Source organism: Polypterus senegalus, chromosome 10 (genome assembly GCF_016835505.1).
Source record: "Polypterus senegalus isolate Bchr_013 chromosome 10, ASM1683550v1, whole genome shotgun sequence".
Taxonomy (NCBI): domain Eukaryota; kingdom Metazoa; phylum Chordata; class Cladistia; order Polypteriformes; family Polypteridae; genus Polypterus; species Polypterus senegalus.
Genome location: NC_053163.1, coordinates 19,215,719 through 19,241,714, shown reverse-complemented (window position 1 = coordinate 19,241,714; position 25,996 = coordinate 19,215,719). Strand labels below are relative to the sequence as shown.

The following is a 25,996-nucleotide window of genomic DNA, read 5'->3' as shown; positions in this document are numbered from 1 at the left end:
TAAATCAGCTATAAAATACACTAAAAACAATAAGCTATCATCCAATTTGTTTCTCATCTCTTGGTCACCTTGTTAGGCTTCCTTATCCATGAAAATGTTGGTTTTAATACTTTTGGTGTGGGCCTCTGGGCCTTTTTTTGTCAGTATACCCCTTGATTTCAATTTAAAATAATGGTAAAATGAACCTCAAAAGAACCTCAAGAGAATCATATTAATAAATAAAAGGTTGTTGTGTTACCTGACTAATACTGAGGGGTATAGAACACATCTTTTAAATAAATTTGTTTTATTTATTTTTTCATTTTAATATTAATAACTAAAGTGACATCTATGGTGTTACGGGTCAATTTCGACCCATAGATATTTACATCAAGAAAAGGCAAAAAAATATTTTTTTCAGTAATAGAACTTTAATATAAACTGAAAAAAATGAAAAAGAGAACAGGTCATGACACAAAATATATATATTTGCATGGTCAAATAAACAAAAACCAATCAAGAAAATCAAACAAATAGAAATCAATTACAAGTTCCAAAACTAATACAAAGCTAAATCAGAGTAAAAACCTCTGCGTGCAAGAACATGCTTGTGTATGTGTGTGTTTAGAGGCATGTGTGGCAAATAGTGACACTTTTTGTGTGTTCTTTGCAGAGATATTTCTTGCAGTTGAAACACAATACATTTGTCTTTCTGTCCTTACTGCTTGGGCAGACCTGACACCTCTTTCTTTTCGAATCAGGCGGCCTGACTGGGGTTGCGGCTGTTTCGGTTGGTGTTGAGGCAGGGCTGGCTGAGGAGGATGCTGATGCAGATTCTCTCTGTGTTGCTGATGGTGAGGATGGAGTGCTGGGTGAGCTCTGCAGCTGTCTGACAAAGGCTGCCGCGTCTGGGTCTCGGGGCACCCGTTCCCTTCGCCTAATGTGTGGCTTGACAAGGGAATTTCCCAAGATCTTACAATATTTGGACTTGAATCTTTCAGCAAGAGCAACTTCAGCACCAGTGACGTCCTCATCTGAATGTCTCAACTGAAGACAACGCAATGAAGAGCACAGCTTCAGCCATTTTGAACAGACATGTGGCTAAAAGCTGAGCACCAATGATGCCTTAAATAGAGACATTAAGTAACTACAAGTCTGTGTGCCACCTAAATTACACATCACCATTTTATCAGGTTGTATAGTTGCCAATATTCAAATGTACTTTGCATTTTGTTATTATTTATGAATATTATCAGTAATACATTATTTTATGTGTAACTTAACTCCTGCTTGTCTTTTACTAGATCTAATTGCCTGAGGTAATACACATAGAAGGGAAGTTGTGGATAAGGCATATACAATAATACCTTATAAACAGTGGTAAGCCTGTGAGATTAGGCATTCTAATGCTACATAATAATAATACAACAGGGGAAAGTAGAGCAAAATATATTACTCTACCAAGATAAAACAGGTGGTATTATAGTGTTTATTTATATAATTTAATTTAATTTCATTATATTCTTTAATTCTTGTTAGTTCCCAGTGTACTGTATTTTGTCTCTGTTTGTGAGTGTGTGCAGGTTGAGCCAAGGCTGGGAACGTCCCTGGGATCCACTATAAAAATAAATAAATAACCATCAACTTGACAGTGTGAATCTTAGCGGCACCTGACCGGTACATTGTCATAGTGGGAAAGATAAAGAAAAGGAAGTGTACAAAGCATAGCAGTAATGAACAAAATGTAATGTTGCACACAAACATATTCATCACTTGCATGTTCCATGACTATCAACATATCAGTTCTTCTTTGTTTTTATCTTAACTGGTATCTCTATTTATATTCCCTTTTAAATATCCCCCTTAGTACAAAGCTGAACAGTAGTACAGCAGGAATGTAAGACACTTTTACCTAAACAGGTTCCTATATTGTGTATATTGTTGCTACACATGGACTGACTCAGTAACGTGATTATTGTGGCTGGTCAACAGAAAGGCCCAAGTAAAAGTAGACACAAGTTTGATTTGTCTCACAGCTCTCTACTCCATCTTGTGTATGGAAATGATATTGTAAACCAAGCTAAGAGAAGAGAATATTCAGTTGTGGCAGATGTCTGTTCTCACCTCAGACCTCCAATTACATAATAAACAGTTCAGTATCTTTGTGGTCATGGTAGAACTTCTATTAAGAGTTGTGCTCAGACTTTCATCTGACCTGTAATGTCAACTTCACTGAGCTCTGTTTAGGTTTGTCACTGCAAAGAGGTTTATTACTTGGCTTAATTAGCATTGACAGACCCCCCCCATCTCACCCTTCCCATTCTGCATTATTTATAATTAGTTTAGAATGATCTGTAGAGCTTAGTTTAAAGTCTGATATTTGTTTTATTTTTGAACAAGTCCAAATTGAATACATTCATTTAACACTTGAGAATACAATGAAATGAAGAACATAGCCAAATATTTAATGACACAAAATACATTTCATGAGACTTTTCTCTCTGTCGTTCCTTCTTTTCTCTTTAGAAGTAATTTACAAAACCATCACACCATCCTATAAAGGACACACTTTATTCAAGACCTGTGGAGTGAGACATCTAATTGGAATAAATCAAGTCACACAGAGTCAATAGGCACTGTGACCGTACATATTTTATGATTAAACTAGCAAAATACCCGTGCTTTGCAGCGGCGAAGTACTGCTTTAAAATTTTATTTAAGAAGAAAAGTAAACCTTTTTAAATTGAGGGAAAATATACCAATAATTATTTGTTAAGGATCTCTTTGTATACCACGTTGTCAGTTCGGCCCTCTGGTTGTAATATGACCAAGCTGTGCAAGCTCAATCTTGAGCATGCAATGTATAGTTGGCCATGTGAACAGTAATCTTGCCTCAAATCAATGGCAACCTTTTGTAGTGTCTGTCCGTGAGACTTATTAATTGTCATTGCGAAGCAGAGCCTTACTGGAAATTTGAGGCGTTTGAATTGAAATGGGAGATCAGAGGGTATAACGGGGATGCAAGGAATACAAACTCTCTCCCCTGAGCAAATGCCAGTAAAAATAGTTGCCTCAATTAGGTTCTTTTGCAGACACGTGACCTGAAGTCTCGTGCCGTTACAAAGTTTCGGTGGCTGTAAGTTTCTCAGTAACATTATTGGTGCCCCAACCTTCAAAATTAGATTATGCTCAGGAGTGCCTGCAGGATTCAGAGTGTGGAGAAACTCTAGCGACAGCATGTCTATTAACTTGTAGATTTTTCTGTGAGTATTTGGTGGCAGAGTCATGAAGTTGTTTTCACAAGATCGCGTTAGCTGCGGAGCTCAGCTCAGAGAGAAATAAAGTGAATGAAATGAGGTGAATGGGAGAGGACATGATGACGTGACTCCCCCACCTGCCTTAACTCTCAATCCCTCCACAAACACACAAACACAGTCTCTCGGATCTCAACTCTCCTTTATATAAATCAGTAAAGGAGAGAGGACTAAGCACTAAGAAAAAAGTACGGCAAGACCGCATGAGGTGCGGAGCTCAGCTCGGAGCGAAATGAAATGAGGAGAATGGGAGGGGAGATGATGACATGACTCCCCCACCTGCCTTAACTCTCCATCCCTCCACAAACACAGTCTCTCGGATCCCAACTCTCCTTTATATAAATCAAAAGTTCAGATAAAGGACTGGGGAACGTGTGGGGATTGTGTGTGTCTGGGTGTCTAATTTATATGTGTATATAGTTGTAATATAGGTTAAGTACATATGAATACATTTGTGCCATTTGTAAATAAGATATTCTTTCCATTTCTTTACCTTGCTTTCTTTCCTGCTCTCTTGTCGGCAGCATCTCTAAGAGGTTGTGTATTTCCCTGCGAGTATTTTAGTGACAGCGTGTCTATTAACTTGTGGATTTTTCTGCGAGTATTTAGGGACAGTGTGACGAACTTGTTTACGTCAAGCTGGATCAGAAAATGTACCACAACAGTGGGCAGCCAACTACGTGGGAGGTGTGGTGATGGGAGACGCAACTCCACCTCACACTGCGGCCGAGCTGCAGGCTATGGCCGTATATACAGGTACGTACGTAAGTAGGATTCAGTCATGACCGTTAAGTGTAGAATTTCGAAATGAAACCTGCTTAACTTTTGTAAGTAAGCTGTAAGGAATGAGCCTGCCAAATTTCAGTATTCTACCTACACGGGAAGTTGGAGAATTAGTGATGAGTCAGTCAGTCAGTCAGTGAGTGAGGGCTTTGCCTTTTATTAGTATAGATGATGCCATGAAAATGTCATTTCTCTAGATAACAACACTTAATTCTATTTTGTTCAAATATAGGAATATATAAAATAGAAAACTTTATGTGAACTCTCCTTATTTAAATTACAATTGAGTAAGCCAGTAGTTTCATGGAACAGACAGTCGACTGTCAGCACCACATTTTTCTGATCCACAAATCTGCTGCTGTCTGCCACTCTATAATCAGGATTAGAGGTGTGATACATAACTACCAGAATGATCTTCTTATTACCTGTAAACAAAGAAAATAATATTGAATTAACTCTTAAATAGAATAGTTTGCATTAAAGAATTTATGCTTATTCATTTTTAAGTAAACCGTCTATACTGATTTCTAAAAGCTGAAGTAGAAAAGCCGTGAGGCAGCACCACAAAGATGAAACATTTCATAGTAGAAAAAACCAACAGAAACTTTAAGACTGCAGACTGCTGTGTGTGGCTCAATTCTTGACCTCCTATAAACACCAACTAAGGGCAAAAAAGAACTGAAAACATCTTTAATATTTGAAAAAAATTAATTTGTGTTTTTTAATAAAATTCTTTAATTTCTACATATTAATTAAGAACAATAACTGATACTTCACAAATCATTTAAGTTGTAAATCCATTTATCTCACCAGTGGATCATGTAGTTTGCCTAAAAGATGAGACTGAGCTTAAAGCCTTTAAACTCTAAAATAAAACAACATAAACACCAGAACATTGATGTGCATCAGGTACATTTTAAATTACAAGAGAATTTGATCTTCACAGTAGTGATGTTTTTGGAATGAAAATTCTGGTGGAACCTGAGAGATAGTGACAAATGGAGTAGAGGCATCCTGAGGAGGTGTAGAGATTGTGCATGAGAGACAAATAAAAAAATCATATTGACCGGCATGTACGAGACCCCCACCGCTACCTAATCCCATTAGGCTTCTGCACACGGCCACCATTGGGACTTGAGAAGGATCCTGGTTTGGAATGGACTTGGGGTATGTGAGTGCAGACGGTGTTACCTCTGACCCCAAGTAAGCAGGCGTGAGATGGAGTGAAGAAGGAGACAGCGTATAAAAAACTCAGATGTGGGGAAAAGCAAAAACCATTTGGTATCACAATGTATAGACTACCAGACCAGTGGTGATAAAATGTCAGCCAAATAATGCAATTATAACATCATGCGAGTTGAAGATCTATCAACGTAATGTTTTTCATACAATATAATTATCAAAAGACAGAATTTAAAGATATCTCGGTATCAACATCAAATAATCAACAGTAAAATATGAAATGGCTGATATCTTGGGGTTTACAGGGGGCTGCAGTGATACGGTGGATGTTGATCATTACACAGTATTTTGAATATTGTTTTCTGTACATTGATTTGCTACTTATTTTTACTTTCTCGTATATGAAGTTTAGAGAAAATATTGTAATCATTAAATTCAATTTCAAGATATTGATGAATCTCAATGTTTTAGACCTTTCCAAGTCTGACAATATCATTTTTGTAATCATTTCTGTATGTGTGTATGTGTGTGTATGTAAACATGATAAGTATTAGGTACAAAACGTAGATTTCTATTAACTTTTGGGCTATTTCTGCTAACCAGAATTGGTACTTTACCTTTAATATTATTTATCTTTAGTCTTGATTGTCAGATCCCTTGTATTATATATCTTGTCAAATGTTTAATAAAAAATTGATCACAAAACAAGGCTTAAGGTACGGTATAAATTTTCAAAGTTTTCAAGGTTTCTAAATTATCTAATATTACTTTGTTTAAACCACATAAAAATCAACCAATGGGTCATTTAAAAGGACTGTAGCCTTCAATAATAATAACTATTCATGGTGGCTCTAAAATCTGTACTAACCCCTACTCTCTCTTCAGTTTCCTTTTCCGGTGTCCTGTGATGTTCTAACAATGATGGATGGATTAAAAGCCAGAAGTCTATATGACTATCAACATCAAGTGACTCCGTGAGAACACTAACTACAAAGAGGACTATTTCATTTATGTTAGGTAGAATGCCAAGTGGGGACTGGGCGGTCCCGTGGCCTGGAACCCCCGGAGATTTTATTTTTTTTTCTCCAGCCGTCTGTAGGTTTTTTTTGTTTTTTCTGTCAACTAATGTTGTCTTATTTTAATTTCTTATTTTGTCTTTTATTTTTATTTTCTTCATTATGTAAAGCACTTTGAGCTACTTTTTGTATGAAAATGTACTATATAAATAAATGTTGTTGTTGTTGTTCAAGACCCCATGTGGAACTGAAATGTTCAGGTTTTACATGCACACCCCTAAACAAAAGTGAAGAGAAGAGGAGTGCAGGGTCTGAGGGTCTGGCCAGGCAAAGGAAAATCGGGGTTCTTGTTCCAGGCACAAAGAAAATTTCATATACTCCAAAAATTAAACTACATTGAGCATAGGATGGAAAATTTGAAAATTATGATTATGCACAGTGGCACTATGGTAGCCCTGCCACCTCACAGTAAGGAGACCCGGGTTTGCTTCCCGGGTCCTCCCTGCGTTTAGTTTGCATGTGTCTGCGTGGGTTTCCTCCTACAGTCCAAAGACATGCAGGTTAGGTGCATTGGCGATCCTAAATTGTCCCTGGTGGGTGTGCTTGGTGTGTGGGTGTGTCTGTGCACTGCGGTGTTCCTGCTTTGTGCCCTGTGTTGGCTGGGATTGGCTCCAGCAGACCCCCATGACCCTGTGTTAGGATATAGCAGGTTGGAGAATGACTGACTGACTGATTATGATCAATAAGATGAGTTTAATGATATCTGTCTGATGTTAAGTTAAATTATTGAGGCACATTTATTATTTATTTAATTTTTGGACAACATTGCTATCTGCTGGCGGAGGCCCTTAATGCAGAGATGCCAAACCCTCACAGAGACTTTGAATGTCCCTTTACTAACACATCACTAAATATTTTATTACTAGAAAATAGATAAGAGCCCGGACTTGCACACAATCTGTCAAGTTTCTCTTGTAAATCATAGACTGCAAGATGAAAGTGAAAAAATAAAAAAATTGATTAACAGAACATAATAAATTTGACAAATGAGAGGAGACCATTCAGTCCATGAAGATTGCTTGTTTTGCTAATAACTGAGCTGCCCCAATATGTCAGACACTTCTTAAAGGTTCTCAAGGTTTCTCCTTCATCTACTTGTCTCTACAGTTTGTTCAAAAAAAGAGGAGCACCTCCACAGTTTTATGCAGGGTCATACTAATTTTAGTTGACGCACTGCCTTGATTATACAAGTTCAGGAAATAAAAAGGTTAGTTCTGATGACACTTTTATGTAAGACAAAATGTAAATATATACGATAACAGAGATAGGTTAACCACAGAAAAGGTCATCCACCTGAAGCTAAGCATGGTCAGGCCCAGCCAGTACTTGGATGGGAGACCAACTAGGACAAGGTGGGCAATGTGGCTGCAGGTTGTCGTTTTAAACCAAATTCTTAATGATAAGTCGATTATTGCTGATGAAGCACTTATTACTGAAATGACATTCTGATTCTTCATTTTAGTGGTCTCGCTGGTAAGGATCCTCACCCTTCAATTGCGTATTTCAGTGTTAAATGTCTGCATTCACTGTTTTAATAGCTCCTTATTAGCAATAAGATGTAAATAATCCAAGCAGCCAGTAGTTCTCCATCTAACTTGTTTCCATTTACACCTCTGTGGATTCAACTTACAACATTTGGTTTAATGAAACACTGAAGAGAAAAATGTGACCAACTGAAAATGATCTGTTTAAGGGTTCAAATCATTTGAATGATATCCTTGGAAAGGAAATAAATCTATGATATAAGAAGCTATCATTTCAGACTAATAAGCCATAAAATTAAATGAGGTCTGAGATTGGCTGTCATTGGTTTCTAATTAAGCAATTGAGTTGGAACAAAAACCTGCACCCACTGCGGCCCTCCAGCACCGACATTGCCCACCCCAATCTAGTAAAAGCTTGGGTTGCTGCTGGAGACGGTGCTGGGCGCATCTGGGGGCACTTACCCTGTGGTCTTTGGGTGGATCCCAATGCCCCAGTGCAGTAATGGGGACAGTAGGCTGTAAAAATGGCTTTGGATGAGACATAAAACCGAGGTCCTGACTCTCTCTGGTCATAGAGGATCTCTGGGTGTCCCTTGTACAGAGCAGGGTGTATCCCGATGTCCTGGCTAAATTGACCACCATGGCCTGGTCATTCTGACCCCTAATCATCCCCTGTCTCTAACTGGTAACTATCTCTCTCCACTTCACCACCTAATGGCTCATGTGTGGTGAGCATACTGGTGTAAAAATGGCTGCTGTCGTATTTTCCAGATGGATGCTTCACATTAGTGGTGGCAGAAGTGGCTCAGTTCATCAGTTGATCAGAGTAAATTTGAACTTTTAATTATTAATTAATGACTTCCTGTGTCCCTGGGGTATACATATGACGTGACACAGAGTCCTATTGCTCTTAGCCACTCTTCAACATGGGAAAGACAAGAGAACATGCCGTTCAAGTAAGAGATGTGTGTTGACCTTCATAAGTCAGGTAATGCTCCTCGCCTAAACCCGCCTGTATCTACAGTCAGAGGAATAATAAAGAAGTGCAAAGCAACGGAAAATAGCCACAAACTAGGCTGGACGAGGGCCCACGTTTATCTTGCCACCATGCACAGTGAGGAGAATGGTAAGAGAAGTAAAAAATCTCCAAAGCTCGCTGTTAGAGAACTGCACCAAAGAGTGGTATGTTGGGGGGTCACAAAGTCTCCACGACAACCATAAGACACTATCTCCATGCCAACAGGCTGTTAGGGAGAAATGCAAGGAAAAAGCCTTTTCTCACCTACAATCACAAAGGTAAATGTCTGGAGTTTGCTAAGCGGTACTGTTGGCTTCAGCTGGGACCGTGTGCTTTGGTTAGATGAGACTAAAACTGAGCTTTATGGCAACAAACATTCTATGTGGGTCTGGCGTGAATCCTAGATTGAGTATGTGGAAAAGCACCTCATGCCCACTGTAGAGTATGGTGGAGGATCTGTGATGATGCGGGGCTGTTTCTCTTCCATAGGTCCTTGGAACTTTGTTAGAGTGCATGGCATCATAAACTCTTTGAAATACCAGGGGCCTCATATATAAACGGTGCGTACGCACAGAAATGTTGCGTAAGAACTTTTCCACGTTCAAATCGCGATGTATAAAACCTACACTTGGCGTAAAGCCACGCACTTTTCCACGGTACCTCATGCCTTGTCGTACGCAAGCTCTCCGCTCGGTTTTGCAAACTGGCGGCACCCAGCGTCAAAGCAATGGTACTGTTCTTGTGTGATTACTCATTATTTTCATGACGCGGCTTTATAAATACACAGAAACTAACCGCATATTGTTTATTAGTGTAATGCATCTGATTGTAATTAACTCGTAACAATATAATGGTCCAGGGAACAGCCATAGTATTCCAAATACCATAACTGCTTTAGCGTTGTTACTCTCACTTCTTCTTCTTCTTCTTTCAGCTCCTCCCGTTAGGAGTTGCCACAGCGGATCATCTTTTTCCATATTACTCTCACTGCACGACTCAGAGTATTTATATCACTGTATCTGAGTGTGAATCACAGCAGCAGCTGATCGGAAAGAGAATTATCGGTATACAGCTTTAAGGACACGCTGTCTCAGCCACTGCAAAATGTTTTAAAGCCTTTCCTGTACAGACCTCGCGGTTCAGAAACAGTTTAATCCCAAGAACTTTAAATGCACTCAATCAATTGCTCCTTGTAGAACGGTTTGTACTTATAAGTACAATCACCCCACTGTAAACTTGCACTACAGTTATAATATCTCACAACCTGGGCCACTTTATAAAGCGCGATTTACATATGATGACGAGATCATTTTAAGGTGAAATGCAGCAAAATATGTTTGTTAAATTATACACATAAAACTTTAACTTCATTTAAATAATCTATATTCTTCACTGGGAGTGTCGTGAAGGATAGAATAATTAAACATGTACTACGAAGATATTTCAATGTTCTTTAAACGTTTTGAAGAATCGGCGCTAAGCTTACAGATGGCTTAACGCCTATTACAGAGCTGATTGTATGGCGATCGGTTACTTGGGGAAAGAAAAGCAAGGACTCTTGGGCGCTACGCCAATATATATTGAATATAAAACAGAAAGAGAAAATAACAACACAGCTAAAAACGCGACAAATTTCGACAAAAGATAAATGCTTGTCATGAGCACGAGGCTCATGAAACACATGTTTAATAATGTGCTTTAGCTCCTATCATCATGAAAATGACATCACGTATACATCTCAGTATTTTAGTTATTCAGAGAGCTGTAATATCACAAATGTAATGGACTCTGTGTCCAGTTGGAGGAAGAGAGCCAGTTTAAGAAGCAAGTAGTGATTCACACACATAGATCACATACGAGTAGAAGATCAAATACAAAACAAAGCATTTAACGTGCTACTTTAATTACGATGTAATTTTGAGAAACTGGTTAATTAAACGATTTTAAGATGAAGTTTATAATGTTCTACTAAATGACAAAATAAACTACGTGATTAAAGTGGAAAATTCGAGATTGAAGTTGACATTTCGTGCTTTTTCCCCACCGTGTGCCTTTTTCTCTGTACCCTAATAAACTTTCATATGACACTCAGACAGTGGGCTTACAACTCTTCTTTTCACGGCAACTTTGATATGTGACTTCTTTTTATTTCCGCACTGTGCGATTTTGTGAATGTGAGCTTTCAAGTTTCTCCAACACGCTATGTCACTCGATCAACTTCATTTTGTTGATTATACCACGGTTTATTTGAACAAATAGTATGTTTTTCCTTTGCCTCCACTTGGTATTCGCTGAAATTCTTATATTTTCCCGTGCTTTTCCCATTGTCTTTTCACAGAAGCCCCAGGACATTTTAAATCAAAATGTGTTGGCCTCTGCCAGAAACTTGAAGATGGGTTGCCATTGGGTCTTCCAGCAGGACAATGAGCCTAAACATATGGCAAAATCTACACAAAAATGGCTCAGCAGACACAAAATCAGACTCCCTCTCAAGGTCATCTCAGTCCCCAGACCTCAACCCCATTCAAAACCTGTGGGGTGAGCTGAAGAAGAGAGGACATAAGAGAGGACCCAGGACTCTGGCCGATCTAGAAAGATTGTGCAAAGATGAATGGTCAAAAATCCCAGTATCTGTATTCTCCAACCTTGTGAAATGTTATAGGAGAAGATTAAGTGCTGTCTTGTTGGCATAAGGGGGGTGAAATATTAACAGCAGGGGTGCCAATAATTCTGGCACACATGATTTCATGTAAAAATGTATTTTTTAATATGGGATTTTTTTCCCAATGAATAAATGTACTTCAATAAAGGTTGGATTTGTGTTGTGAGCCTATATTTTTTTGGGAAAAAAAAAGAATTTATTAGAAGCCTATGAACACATTTTAACCAGGTGTGCCAATAATTGTGGAGGGCGCAATATATACACTCACCTAAAGGATTATTAGGAACACCATACTAATACGGTGTTTGACCACGTTTCGCCTTCAGAACTGCCTTAATTCTACGTGGCATTAATTCAACAAGGTGCTGAAAGCATTCTTTAGAAATGTTGGCCCATATTGATAGGATAGCATCTTGCAGTTGATGGAGATTTGTGGGATACACATCCAGGGCACGAAGCTCCCGTTCCACCACATCCAAAAAGATGCTCTATTGGGTTGAGATCTGGTGACTGTGGGGGCCATTTAAGTACAGTGAACTCATTGTCATGTTCAAGAAACCAATTTGAAATGATTCGAACTTTGTGACATGGTGCATTATCCTGCCTCAAGGTTGTGTGTGTTGTGGATTCACAAATGCTTTGCTGCATACCTCGGTTGTAACGAGTGGTTATTTCAGTCAAAGTTGCTCTTCTGTCAGCTTGAATCAGTCGGCCCATTCTCCTCTGACCTCTAGCATCAACAAGGTATTTTCGCCCACAGGACTGCCGCATACTGGATGTTTTTCCCTTTTCACACCATTCTTTGTAAACCCTAGAAATGGTTGTGCGTGAAAATCCCAGTAACTGAGCAGATTGTGAAATACTCAGACCGGCCCGTCTGGCACCAACAACCATGCCACGCTCAAAATTGCTTAAATCACCTTTCTTTCCCATTCTGACATTCAGTTTGGAGTTCAGGAGATTGTCTTGACCAGGACCACACCCCTAAATGCATTGAAGCAACTGCCATGTGATTGGTTGATTAGATAATTGCATTAATGAGAAATTGAACAGGTGTTCCTAATAATCCTTTAGGTGAGTGTATATACAGTATATATATATATATATGTGTGTGTGTGTGTGTGTACAGTATGCATGTATGCAAATCTACTATATTTTTAAAAAGTGGTGGTGAATGAACAGTATAAAAGGGAAAAAATAATACTAAATATCATATTAATACTGAAAAATTTGTTAGCATGTTTTTTGAGTTTGGTTCTCTTGTATAACCTGTAAGTGCTACACGGGATGGATGGTCATCCCGACCAGGAGAGGGGATGGTTCTTTACTTGGATGGGAGGCTTCTAGAGGACAGACAGACATCCTGGTCCAGGGAGAGAAAAGTGCCAGACCTGAAGGACTTCTCAGGAGGATGGACAGACATGCCATCCAGAGAAAAAAATCCTTGCCCAGGCGGGAAGCCCCAGGCAGATGCACAGGTGTCCCAACTGGACATATGTCTAGGACCTTCCCTCACCAGGAAGAAAGGGAAGAAGGGAAGAACTGTCTGTGGGGGTGTTTATTCCCCCGAGTTACTAGATTGCAGTGGCTCTCGATATCTACACCCATTTCGGGATCAGTAGGGAATGCAAGGAATTGCAGTCTGGCAGTGCAGTCCTGCTGGGGTCTGTGAGTGCCACAAGAGGGTGCTGCAGATACACTTCCTGTAATTTGGGACTTCCGTGTGACCCAGAAGTGCTTCCAAAGGGCAATATTGGGTCTTCATTAAAAGAGATTGCAATCCCTTGTTCAGGCAAGTCGGAGCTGGGAGGTGGACAAACAACACTTGACAAGAAGAGGACAGAACAGACAAAGAGGAGAAGTCAACTGGAGGATAGATAACTGTGTTTGTGGTTTATCAGGTGCTGCGTAATAAAACTCCATTTATTTGAGCCTGGGACTGTCTTGGTAAATTCATATTGGGATTTGGGACTCTCTGGTGCCCACTTGCCTTAACAACCCATAATGATCAACACTGTAGTATACATCACTAAATATATTATTTGAGAATCCTGTCCTAAACATGCATACCATTTTTATTTCGTTATTATTCTGTGATTTTATGTCACTTACTTGAAACTTTCTTTAGTGCCACAGCAATGTCATTTCCAATTCTTGTGACCACTGGACAAAAGAGTAGAACCAGATTTCTGGACTCATTGTCAAGCTGGGCCTTCTGTATTCTAATATTGTTAATCTTCAGTTTTTTGGAAAGTTCATTTAAGAAAATCTCCTCCGTATTACCGATTTTGTCTGAGCCAACAACTTCAATTACTAAAACTGTAACAAAAGCAGAAAAAAAAGAAATCACATTAAAACCCCAGCTCAGATATCCATATTTAGTTTAAAATAGCCAAACTAATTTTAAACAACAACAACATTTATTTATATAGCACATTTTCACACAAAAAGTAGCTCAAAGTGCTTTACATAATGAAGAAAAGAAAAATAAAAGACAAAAAAAAAGAAATTAAAATAAGACAACATTAGTTAACATAGAAAAGGAGTAAGGTCAGATGGTCAGGGTGGACAGAAAAAAAAAAAACTCCAGACGGGTGGAGAAAAAAAATAATAAAAAAAATTTAAAAAATATGTTGTAAAGAATGTTAGACAGTCCAGGATACATGCAGTATAAGCATGGAAACATGCAGTTAAATAAAAATTCAGAATGTACTCTTCTTTGTTATTCCACCTAGTAACAAAGAGAAATAGACAGACCTTTATAAGAGGGCCAAAAGGAACGAGAAAACCAATTTCGATTGTCTAGAAGAAATTAACAAATATTTTAATTAAAATTAGTTTGACAGATATATTTACATATTTAACAATATTGCTAGCTATATATGTACAGTATGTGTATATATATATATATATATATATATATATATATATATATATATATATATATATATATATATATATATAAAGAAGATAGTTGATTAGATTATAGTTAAAGTCATAATCTGTCCAAAATCACACAAAGTAAGCCTTTTAGTGCCTCAGTGCTGACAAAGATAAAACATCTGTTAATTTTTTGAATGAAAAAGAAAGTAATCCGAATTTGAATATTAACTATCTATTGCTTTTTTCATAGTTACAGGGAGAGTTTTTAAAGATGAGTTTGACGGAGTTGTGTGTTCTGCTAACTTACAGACTGTTTAGGAAACTTCCTAACTGGAAAAAAATGGCAGCCAGAGGGCTGAGACGAAGCAGCCATTGGTGATGAAAAGATCCCTTTCAAAATGAAAAGACAAATGTAAAACAATCAATAAGGAAACTGAAATTAAGATATATAAATAGAACTTGTATGATAAATAATTGTCATGTTCACTACCAATAATCAGCTGCTTGAAAGTTTTTCCAGTTTTGAGCAGGACTATTAGTAAAATGTTCAGCAGTGATGGCCTCTTTTCCTCAGACCTGGCGATCAGTAATCTGATTACCTAGGATCACTTGAAACTGACTGGACTCAACGTTTGGTAAGGTAGCAATTCCAGATTTTTTTTTTTACTTTTTTTTTTTAATACTTTATTAATTTTATTGCAATTCATAAAGAGCAATCAAGTTTTTACAAAAAGAAAAATTAAGATATAAACAGATCGATCCCCACCCCTGAGAGAGAGAGCAAGCCAAACGGCGTGAAATTTGAATACCTAAATTAATAAATATTCTGTGCTTTATGAGCTTATTTTAGAATATTACTGATTAGATCCTGCCATGTTTTGAAAAAAGTCTGTATGGATCTTGTAACTGAGTATTTGATTTTTTCCAATTTCAAATAGTATAACACATCAGTTTCCCATTGACTTAGAAGAGGAGAGTTTGGGTTCTTCCAGTTTATCAGAATAAGTCTGCGTGCCAAAAGTGTAGTGAATGCAATCACAATTTGTTTGTCTTTCTCCACTTTAAGTCCCTCTGGAAGAACCCCAAACACAGCTGTTAATGGGTTAGGAGGGATTGTGAGTCCAAGGCTGTCTGAGAGGTAATTAAAACTGTTTGTCCAGAATGATGTTAATTTGGTGCAGGCCCAGAACATATGACCCAGAGAGGCTGGGTCTTGGTTGCAGTGTTCGCAGGTTGTGTCATGCCCTGGAAACATTTTGGAGAGTTTTAGTCTAGACAGATGTGCTCGATATATAATTTTGAGTTGTATAATAGTATGTTTTGCGCATATGGAGCTCGAGTGAATTCTCTACATTGCTACTTTCCACTCCTTTTCTGACATATTGATTGAGAGATCTTTTTCCCAGTGTCCTCTTGGATCTTTGAAAGGGAGGGATTGTAAAATAATTTTTTATATTGTAGAGATGGTGTTTAAGTCCTTGAGATTAAGCAATATTTTTTCCAGCATGGATGAAGGTGTAAGATGAGGAAAATCTGGAAGGTTCTGTTTAACAAAGTTCCTAATTTGAAGATAGTGAAAGAAATATGTAGCTGGAATGTTAAATTTGGAATGTAATTGTTCATACGATGCAAAAACGTTGTCTATATAAAGATCTCTAAGCAAGTTAATTCCAAATTTTTTCCAGGTATTAAAAACTGCATATGTTTGCGAAGGTTGAAAGAGGTGGTTCTCTTTCAGAGGTGCCACAGATAGCAGCTTCTCCATCTTGCTTTTTACATTGGTTCCAGATTCTAAGTGAGTGGAGCACAATTGGGTTATTGATATATTGCCGATAACATGTGTTTATTGGAGCACAGAGCAAGGAATACAAAAAAGTACTGCAGGATTTTACTTCTATTACAGACCAAGCTTGTGTATGTTCTTCTATTTGTGTCCAGGTTCTTATCGTCTGTATATTTGCTGCCCAGTAATAAAACTGGAAGTTAGGTAGAGCCATGCCGCCTTCTGCCTTTTGTGTTTGTAGGGTCGCTCTTTTGATGCATGGATGTTTTGAATTTCAAATAAATGAGGTTGTTGTTGAATCTAATTGCCTAAAGAATGACTTATTATTTTTTACTGGAATGTTTTGAAATAAAAAAAGGAGCTTAGGAAGAATATTCATCTTAACAGTGTTAATTCTTCCAGCTAGTGTGAGATGAAGGGTTGACCATCTTTTTTTAACTTTTCATACGATGTAATACTTTTAACATGAATAAAACTTTTTTTTTTTAATTTAACCATCTTGTAAATGTGTCTGCATTTCCAGTAATTTCCACCCTAGCCTGTTCCTATTTCTGAATGGTTAGTTTGTATCATCTTTAATGAAACAGACAGTCTTTTGCTTTTTCAAAACACATCCCATTCACAAAACATTCCAGGATGGAGTTTTCTGTCTGTAACTCTCCTTCTGGGTTTATAGTGTGGACGGGTGAATAATTTCATGCAGAGACCAAAAATTACCTTTTCATTTTCTACTAAATAAATCAAAATTCAGTGTTCAATATCACAAAAGGAGGTTAAAAGAAAAGGCTTTGACTCCAGAGAGCAGGTCTGTCACTGGGAGTTTGTCCTTCCACTAAGTCTGGCTCCATACTCAGCTATACTAAGAAAATGATTTAATGGGGTGATTTTAAAACACCTCTGCTGCACCCTAGTCGTATCATTGCACATTGACATCTCTCTACCATTCCTGTTCACTCTTGACCTGCCTGATGTACGTATTGCCATTGTACGCTAGAACTTTTATATTATATTTTATAGCAAGCAAACAGTCACTGGTTTCCTTTTTCATCAAAGATAATAGAGAATAACTGATTTTCTTTTTATTATTTAATTTAATTTATGATCTGTATTGTTAATAATATTTCAGTGTAACAAGCAATTAATTGTACTTCATTTGCTAACAGGCAGTGACACACTTGGCATACCTTCCTGTCTGACAGGATTGTGTCACTTGCTCTGCATACCCCCTTGTTATATTTATGCAGCAATTGTAAAGGGGGAAATAAAAGACTCCATTTAGTTTAGGCCTGTGTGTTATTCATTAACCACCCTCAGTACTGAAATGACATCCTGCACTTCATAGTATTAAGGTGGGGTCACAGACCCTACAATTCATCAAGCACAGAATCTATGCAACTGTAGCCTCAACATTTTGTGTTTTAGATTTAGATATAACTTTATTTGTCCCCGGGGGGAGGAATTTGGCTTTTTACAGTTGCTCTTTACATAAATAAATACATAAACTGATAGATTAGTAAGTAAATAAATAAACATACACGTACACTTTGGACTGAACACACACTGAAATTACTATAAAGGAAGAAAAATTCCAAAGAAAGAAAAGTTCTGACTTGTCTGTCAAAGTCATCAAATACTTCAATAATTTTCTGTGTTGTTTGTTAGTTGAAGCAAATAAAATGAAAATATGAAAATGAAAATATTGAGCAGTACATATCTAGAACATGAGTATTAGAAAATGGCCAGCACAGGTTCGGCCAGGGAAGGTTGTGTTTCACTAATTTTCTGGAATTGTTTGAGGAACCAAGAAAAGCACACAATCAGTGAGGTGCATATGAAATCATTGATATTAACATATAGAAGAAGTTTGCTAAGGTACCACATGGAAAGGTTAGTGATGAAATTAAAAGCAAGTGGGAATTCAAGGAGCAGTGTGTAGGTGGGTACGAGATTGACTCAAACACAGGAAGCAAAGGGCTACAGTGAGGGAACATTTTCAGAATTAGGTGATGGAATAACTGGTGTTCCTCAGGGGTCAGTGTCGGGCTACTGCTCGTTTAAAAGTGCATAAATGACCTGGACAAGAATATAATTAATATTCTGTTTAGGTCTGAAGAGACAACCATACCTGGTAGAAAGGTGGATGATGTACTGTAGAATCAGAAGATTGATTACAGAGGGACTTAGACAGGAAACTGGCTTTGGCAGACATATGGCTGATACTATTTAATGTATATAAATGTAAAATATTACATATAGGAAGTAAACATGTTAGATTAGAATACATAATGGGAGGTCTGAAAATCAAGAGTACCACTTATGAGAAGGACCTGCGAGTCACAGTGGAGTTGTCACTGTCTACAGTGAACTGAAGCCATTAAGAAGGCTAACAGAATGTAAGGTTATATAGCGCCATGATGTGTAGAGCAAAAGTCACAGGAGGTTCAACAAGAACACAGAGACACAGTTGGAAACTTGTTGAGGGTAAATTTCATAAAGACATTAGATAGTTTTTCTTCACATAGAGAACCACAGGCACATGTAATGAATGATCAAGGAGTGTGGTGGAGAGTAGGACTTTAGAGACCCTCGAAACTACACTTGATGTTATGAACAAGGCTAATAAAATGTGCACAGACGTAGAGAATGAGGAAACTGCTATACATATAAATGTATGAACATTGTCATTTTAACTTATCAGCAGTGCAGTGACTTTCACGCTTGTAGCCCACTGCAGCACTGGATTAACGTTTCCTACATTTCGACTCACTTTGCTTGAAACTCTTCCTTTTAAGTTATGTGTGTATAAAACCATATGAGTAAAAGGGGCTTTGCAGACAGAAATGTAAACCTCCTCACTAATTCTACCACATCACTTCTCTCTTACAACATTTATTATTTAACACAAGTTTGGCAATGTTGCATTGTAGGAGACACATAACACAGCTTCTCCAAAATGACATTTGTGTTTCTTTCACAGTTAAAATAAAATGTTTAAAGAAAAACCTGGAGCCCTCCATTAATCTGGCCACAAAATCTTCACTGAATTTACACAAAGTTAAGGGATGCTGTGGACTCGATGATTTTTTGCTGCAGTGTGAAGGTTTTGCTGTTTGCAAAAATACAACATTGTAATCCACTGCTTCTGGCTGGCGACTTTGTTCTGATAAAAATCAATTTGAAACTGTGAGGAAAGGCTCATTAGTGACTCATGTCATCCACCATCCCCTGCAAGTCCTGTCCTTATAAACTGATCTACTCAACAACTCAATGGCCTGTGGAGTCACACCTTCATAATGAAGTTATCCCTTGTATTCAGAACCAAATCTGTTACTAAAAACGCGGCTGATGGAGAATTTCTAAATAGTCAACACTACAATATTTACATTTAGTAACGTAATAATATATTCCCAGCACATCCAATGTCCTTTAAGAAACTTTCCCATATATTACTAAGACACTCTTAGACATCTGTGTAACCATCCACCATGGGCTTCTGAAAAATATAAAGCATTTAAAACACCAACTACCACTTAATTGAGTCAAAAGTGTGATGTTAGATGAAGTACCATGCACAACATAAAGATGATGTGCACTTTTAGATGCTAATTATGTTTGTCTTCTTCACTGGAATGGACATGAACTGTAACTTAAATAGACAATGAAAACGCATAATGAATGCATATAAGGAATAGTTACTTACTAAATGAAGAGTTGAAATGCAGTGGCAGAGGGGTAGTTACACTCTTCTTTTTCACTTTCTTTCTAGACATTTTCATTAAGTAGTGGAGTGAAAATAATAGCAAAATAATCAGAGGCACAGCACTTTCTAACAATGAGAGCATGAAACACAACCAGCCCAGCATTCCAGTGTTGCAGACATAGTAATACTAAGAAACAAGATACAGGGAGATTCACTTTAAAGAGGCCCTGAATATTCTGTTGTAACTCCCGTAAGGGTGAAACAATCGGAACAAAAAAATACGCTATACACCTTGACGTATGTGTAATCAATTGCATTGCATGCGATGCTGGAAGTGGTTTCCGTTTTCTACCAGACATAATTTGACGCATCGCTCCATGTTCTTAAACATATCGGAAAGCGTCTTGGGGGGAAAAGCAGCAATTTCACATTGGATGGTTTCCTTCAAATCTTCCACAGTGCGAGGCTTGTTCCAATAGACTGTTCCTTTGAGCAGACCCTGAAGGAAGAAGTCTAGTAATGTCAAATCCAGCGACCATGGTGGCCAAAGCCCCTTTGAAATTATCCTGTTGACGAAGAAGGGCTCAATTTCTGCCATGCTCCTTGCCGATGTGTGACACGTTGCTCCATCTTACTGGAAGTAACCTTCTGTTAACTCACGATCATCCAGTTGATTCTAACATCACTTAAAAGAATTGGTGACCCAATAGGTTTGCACCATGAAGATGTGCTGCTCAATACTGTACACCACCATCCTGATGAGAAGTTAAGTGACTGACTGAGTGAAGGGGTACAGGCGGTATGCAATCAGAAGTTGCAAACGGAGATTAAACATTGTGATGGCTGTCTGGTGCCTACCTCATCGGTCTGACACAGGAGCATCCCGTCTTGTTCAAAGCTCCATATACTGAGGAGCACATTGCATTGCACATTGTTTTGTTCAGATTGCTTTGTCCTAGCGAGAGTTATTACAGAATATTCTGGGCCTCTTTCAAGTGAATCTCCCTGTATAACTTGTTGTTTTGGGGTTGGGGTGACTACGTGTTCCACTTTGCCATTGTGGGCACATTAATTTTTCTTCTTGACACTACTCTATGTTGTAATGTACACTGACACCTGATGGAGTTTGCTATTTGTTATCGTGCTGGGATTAAATCCTACATATAATTATTAAAAACTGATTCTTTCTTCTTTTTATAGCAACAAGTTACAGTAACTGTGTAATACTGTGATTCAGGAGCATGGCTTTCCCTAAAATACTTATTAAATACATACTGTAGATGTTCTAAATGAGGAAATCAGACACGTCTTTCAGGCAGCTGTGACAATCTGAAGACTATTAGATTAGAGCAGGTACAGTGTTAGGTCACAGCATGTAGAGGAAGATAATGAAAGAAAGTGCTCTCCTGGTAGAAGAGAGTGAAATCCATTGGTCAGTAGAACACAAAAATAGCTCATTGAATGAGCTAAGATGGTCGGATAGACTTTAAACCATACACGGTGCTGGTCAGTGGAAAGTGTGAGTAAAAAAGCTTGTCAGAGTCTCTCAAAGCCAGAAGACAATTGGCACAGAAGGAATAAATCCTGTCGGCACAGACGTGATGTCTACTCTGTGGCAAGTGAAATGGCAACACCAAAGATGAAAATGCAATCTATTTATTGATTTTCATTGCCTGTATATTATATTATATTATATTATATTATATTATATTATATTATATTATATTATATTATATTAGCCGTCCCTCGCGGCTTTGCCTGTGTAGTTGTGAAATAGGACAAACTTTAAATGTCAATAAACATACAGGTATCGCTAGATAAACGGAGACAAGGTCCTTTCCAAAACATGGTGTGAGATAGAGTGATTTGAACAGAGGCTGGTGGGAGAGTGAGGAGGGTCCCACCCAGCACCCCATCCTGACATCACACTTCCCTCTCCCCATCGGCACGCAGCCTCTGTCTCGGATTATCACAAATATATCTTGCTATAAGCAAACTATGATTCTTAGCACAATGAGAAAAGTCGCAAAATCAACAGGAATGTTCAAGCAAATTGTAGAAAAAAAAATTTGTTAAGTAGTTCTGCTCCTCTTCCCTCGGCCCGCTGCTTGTCTCTCAGATTCAAATAAATCAGCACCGCAACCAAACTATACTTAGCAAACTGAGAGAAGTCGCAAAATTAAAATATAGAAAAAAACCCAACTTAAATCTGTTAAGTAGTTCTCTTGTGAAAAGCCGACAGTCATTTAGAGACAGACGTTGGATTTTTGATATATTTAGAGATTAGATTAGATTAGAAGTGAAAGCTTCATTTTAAAGCAAGTTAAATATATCCTTTCCTTACTACCCTATTTGTCTGGTCTTAATATCTCCACCACGGTTACTTGGAAGGGATATGCACAGGTTTAAAGAATGAGGTGCAATTTAAGAAGAACACATTCCCAAGTAGAATCGTCCTCCTTTGAATACAATCAGTAGGGGATAAACAAAATCAATCATGTAAGGCGGTAAAAAAGTGGGATGCATGGAGAATCGCTTTATAATTGCACTGATTTAAGCAGTGTCTCATGGGTCACCACCTCTATTCTGTACTACCTTTATTTAGTGCACTGTGAGACAACCATAGTTAGTTTGTCATGGTTAATTATGAGAGCTTAATGCAACTAACATGACAAACAACAGCATAGCAAAAAGAAATGAAAATGGTGAGTCTATAATGATTCATCATCATGAAAAATGCTTCCTTAGTTCAGACAGACTAAATAATAATAATACTTAAGATAAAAATTACACAAGAAAATAAATAGACAGCCAAAGTGCCAGTTAATTCAATAAGTGATTTTCTATGTTTATGTCTATGTCTCAAAAGAAAATAGCGTAATAATACTGACATAGTCTCTGTCTAGACTTCATTCATTTGTCATGTGAACTTTGTCAGACTACTCCTCGTGTCTGCGTGGGTTTCCTCCCACAGTCCAAAGACATGCAGGGTAGGTGAATTGGCGATCCTAAATTGACCCTAATATGTGCTTGGTGTGTAGGAGTGTGCCCTGTGGTGGACTGGCGACCTGCCCGGGGATTTGTTCCTGCCTTGTGCCCTGTGTTGGGTGGGCTTGGCTCCAGCAGACCTTCATGACCCTGTGTTAGGATATAGCGGGTTGGATAATAACTGACTGACTGACTGACTGACTGACTGACTTTGTCAGACTAGTGTTGCTGTTCTACGTGTGGATGTGGCACCTGTGACTGAAATGATTTTTCAAACTGTAAAAAATCTGCTAATCCTGAGAGACAACTTGAAGCTTCATCTCAGATAGACACTCTGTCATGTACCCCTCTGGTACCACTCGCTTACCCCTCTTTCTCTGTCTCTAACCCCTTGAGACTTAATAATTAAGTATGTCCTGAGTACCTACTAGAGCCCACTCTCCACTTTCCAAATGTCTTTTCTTTGCTGTACTTTTATGAGCACTGAGTTATTTTACTGGACAGTTTGTGCCAATGCAGAATGAAATAAATATAGTCAGTCTCATCAGATGTCATGAAACCCCAGCTGAAGACATCCTTTCCAACTTGTCATAGCTGAGGGGGTCTAATCAAAAAGTTGAAACCCCTTTTCTGGCAGTTTCTTGCTTTGGTTGAACTGCTGTTTTGGTGTGGGCAGGCATAGTTCTTGTTAAATTTCAGACTCTTGTTCTTCTATGTTCCTAATGCCTATTACAGTCTTCCTTAATGTGATATTTCACTTCCAATAACATTGCATTACTGTGACAACCTTGGACATCACGTTTATCATCTACAAGCTCACCTCTGTCTGTCCTGAGGGGTCTCCCCGCTGCAGTCATCACTCCTTGAAATAATACGTCACAATCACATGAAAATACAGCATTGGTAAACAAATGATGAGCCATAGAAATCAGAAATAAAACATTATATTATGGTGTTGTACCCTAATTGCAATTTATTAACAAAGTACTTTAATTAAGTATCATAATTTAAGCAAATGTTATAATATGCAATAAAAATCAATGTAATATTGTCTGATTGTGTAAAATATACATTCTTTTCTAAACATTAGTCTTACAAGTTTCCTCCTACATTTTAACCCTCTTTCATAAAAATTCTGCCCCCAAACTTAATCAGAAGCAAAATTTGAATAAAAAATACACACAGTCAGGTAAAGGTGGACTTAAAGAATACCAAACATCACATATTCTCAAAAGTCCCGCCAAAATAAAATCCCACATTGTGCATCTGAGGAGGTCTTTAACAGTAGAAAGAAACAAGCTAAAGGTGAAGTATGTAAAAACATGCATGTGATGGACTTGGATCCAAGCTTTTAAAATTTATTTTTTCTGAGTGCACGAATCACTCACATTGGTAACCATTTTAGATTCACCATTCAACCTAAACTGAAGGTGTTTGGGAATGAGAGGGAAAACACGCAAATGTGTCAAAACCCCTCACGATCACATCTGGGCCCAGAATTCAGACCTACTGTATGACATTGAATTCATAAAGCAGCAGTGCTAACCCAGCTTCACAGAGCCATCTCAAAGTGACCTATGAACTTTTGAACTTAAGTGACCTTTACTGCAGTTCATTTTCATAGAGCACCTCTACATCTGTTCACATATTCAATTTGATGACATCACAGCTTTTATCAGATTTGCTCTTGCAGATGACTCAAGCATATTTCATATGAGGACCATATCCTACTGCTTTGGTAGTTTCATTTCTGAACTCTCACAGAATGTCATCTTAACATAGTCATCCATTACCTTGCAATTTAAACAATCAGTAACCCCATGGTCAGATTCCTTGTCTTCTCCTTCATGCAGTTTCTCTAAACTGAGAATGACTGAACCTTTTCACGATTCTGAGTGAAGGCCTCACTGAGACTTGCAGTGATTTTAGAAAAGGTTTTGTGTTTAGGAGTAAGAAAATTGTATTTCAAAGAAAAAAACGTAAAAAAATTGAAGAAAAAAAAAACGAGTAAGATCTCGCAAGCAAGGAGGGGAGACAATTTGAACTCAGACCTCATTTTGTTTATTTATTCATTTATGATGGTGTCTGCAAGACGTTACATATGAAAGCGCTCCACTCACCTTGCTGTTTAATCTCGACCTTCTCCAGTATTTCTTGTTTGTTCTGAGACTCCAGACAGGAATCTGTTATTTCTCGCACTTCACCCTAAAGCAAGAATAGGAAAAGTGACATTAGAGAATTTTAAACATTAAAATGTTTTGTAAAACACTGTGCTGACAAATCTGGGATGTCTGTCTGAAATATGAACTGAAAGCTGCTCAGTGATGAAGATGACCTCCAGTGCATCATCTGCTTTATGGCCGAGGTGAGTGGGGCGTAGTAATAGGAACGGACATGTAAAAGAAATTGTATGGAAGACCACCGGAAAAGCATGAAGTAGAAAATATAAAGTGGAATAAAACCTGAGACAGGCTTAAGGAGACATCTAGGAGGCAGTGATGGGGATGGTCAAACTAGAAGTATGAGACAACCGATAAACCATGGCAAGCACCTTGTGAGAAATTTCTTTAACATTAGTAGGAGTAAATAATTTGTGTTGTCAACTTTACAACCATTACAACAGTAAAGTACATATTTGAAAAGGATTCTAAAGCTACTGTGATAGAAATATTCTGATTTTATGAGAGGCAGATGGGAGAAACAAAAGGAAATTAGATGTCACGTTTGGAAAACAGTGATTTAAGGAGGTTAGTGACGCTGCTTGGTTCATGGATTAGATGAAGAGCACTTATATTAATGGAAATATTGAAATAGATTTTAAACTTTTAAATTATTTTTGGAATGACAAGAGAAGACCAGAAAAGATGGAAATATTAATCATATGTGACAGAGTATGGTCAGAGATCTGTTTAGTCTTGTGTGAGTCAGTGAAAATGCTGTATTTTGATCTGAATCTGTACCTGTCTACAATCCACAAAACATAAGCGGACAACAAATGTCCATAGCATCCATGGCTGGCTGAAGAGGAGCATAGCCATATCTGGATTACCTCAGAAGTAGTTTGTGTTACCTGGATGGACAGCAACAGATGTTTTGCATCTGGGTCATCTAGCCGATCAGAGATTTTTCTAATAGTGGTCTCAA

The 25,996-nt window shown here is 37.9% G+C and overlaps 1 protein-coding gene across 1 annotated transcript; it reads right to left on the bottom strand.

Annotated features, from left to right (window-relative positions):
- Nucleotides 1-4,194: 4,194 nt before the first annotated feature.
- LOC120536403 lies at nt 4,195-25,890 on the bottom strand. Its single transcript, XM_039764727.1, has 5 exons — nt 25,813-25,890; nt 24,973-25,057; nt 14,256-14,300; nt 13,611-13,817; nt 4,195-4,501 (listed from the first exon to the last, which is right to left on the bottom strand). The coding sequence occupies exons 1-5, from the start codon at nt 25,888-25,890 to the stop codon at nt 4,299-4,301; spliced, it is 618 nt and encodes a 205-aa protein (XP_039620661.1). The 3' UTR covers nt 4,195-4,298.
- Nucleotides 25,891-25,996: the final 106 nt, after the last annotated feature.

Coding starts and splice junctions, on each gene's coding strand:
- LOC120536403 (XM_039764727.1), bottom strand. CDS start 25,890: ATGGCTATGCTCCTCTTCAGCCAGCCATGGATGCTATGGACATTTGTT. Junction 25,058..25,812: donor GTTTTGTGGATTGTAGACAG/GTACAGATTCAG, acceptor TTCTTGCTTTAG/GGTGAAGTGCGAGAAATAAC. Junction 13,818..14,255: donor CTTTTGGCCCTCTTATAAAG/GTCTGTCTATTT, acceptor CTTTTGTTACAG/TTTTAGTAATTGAAGTTGTT.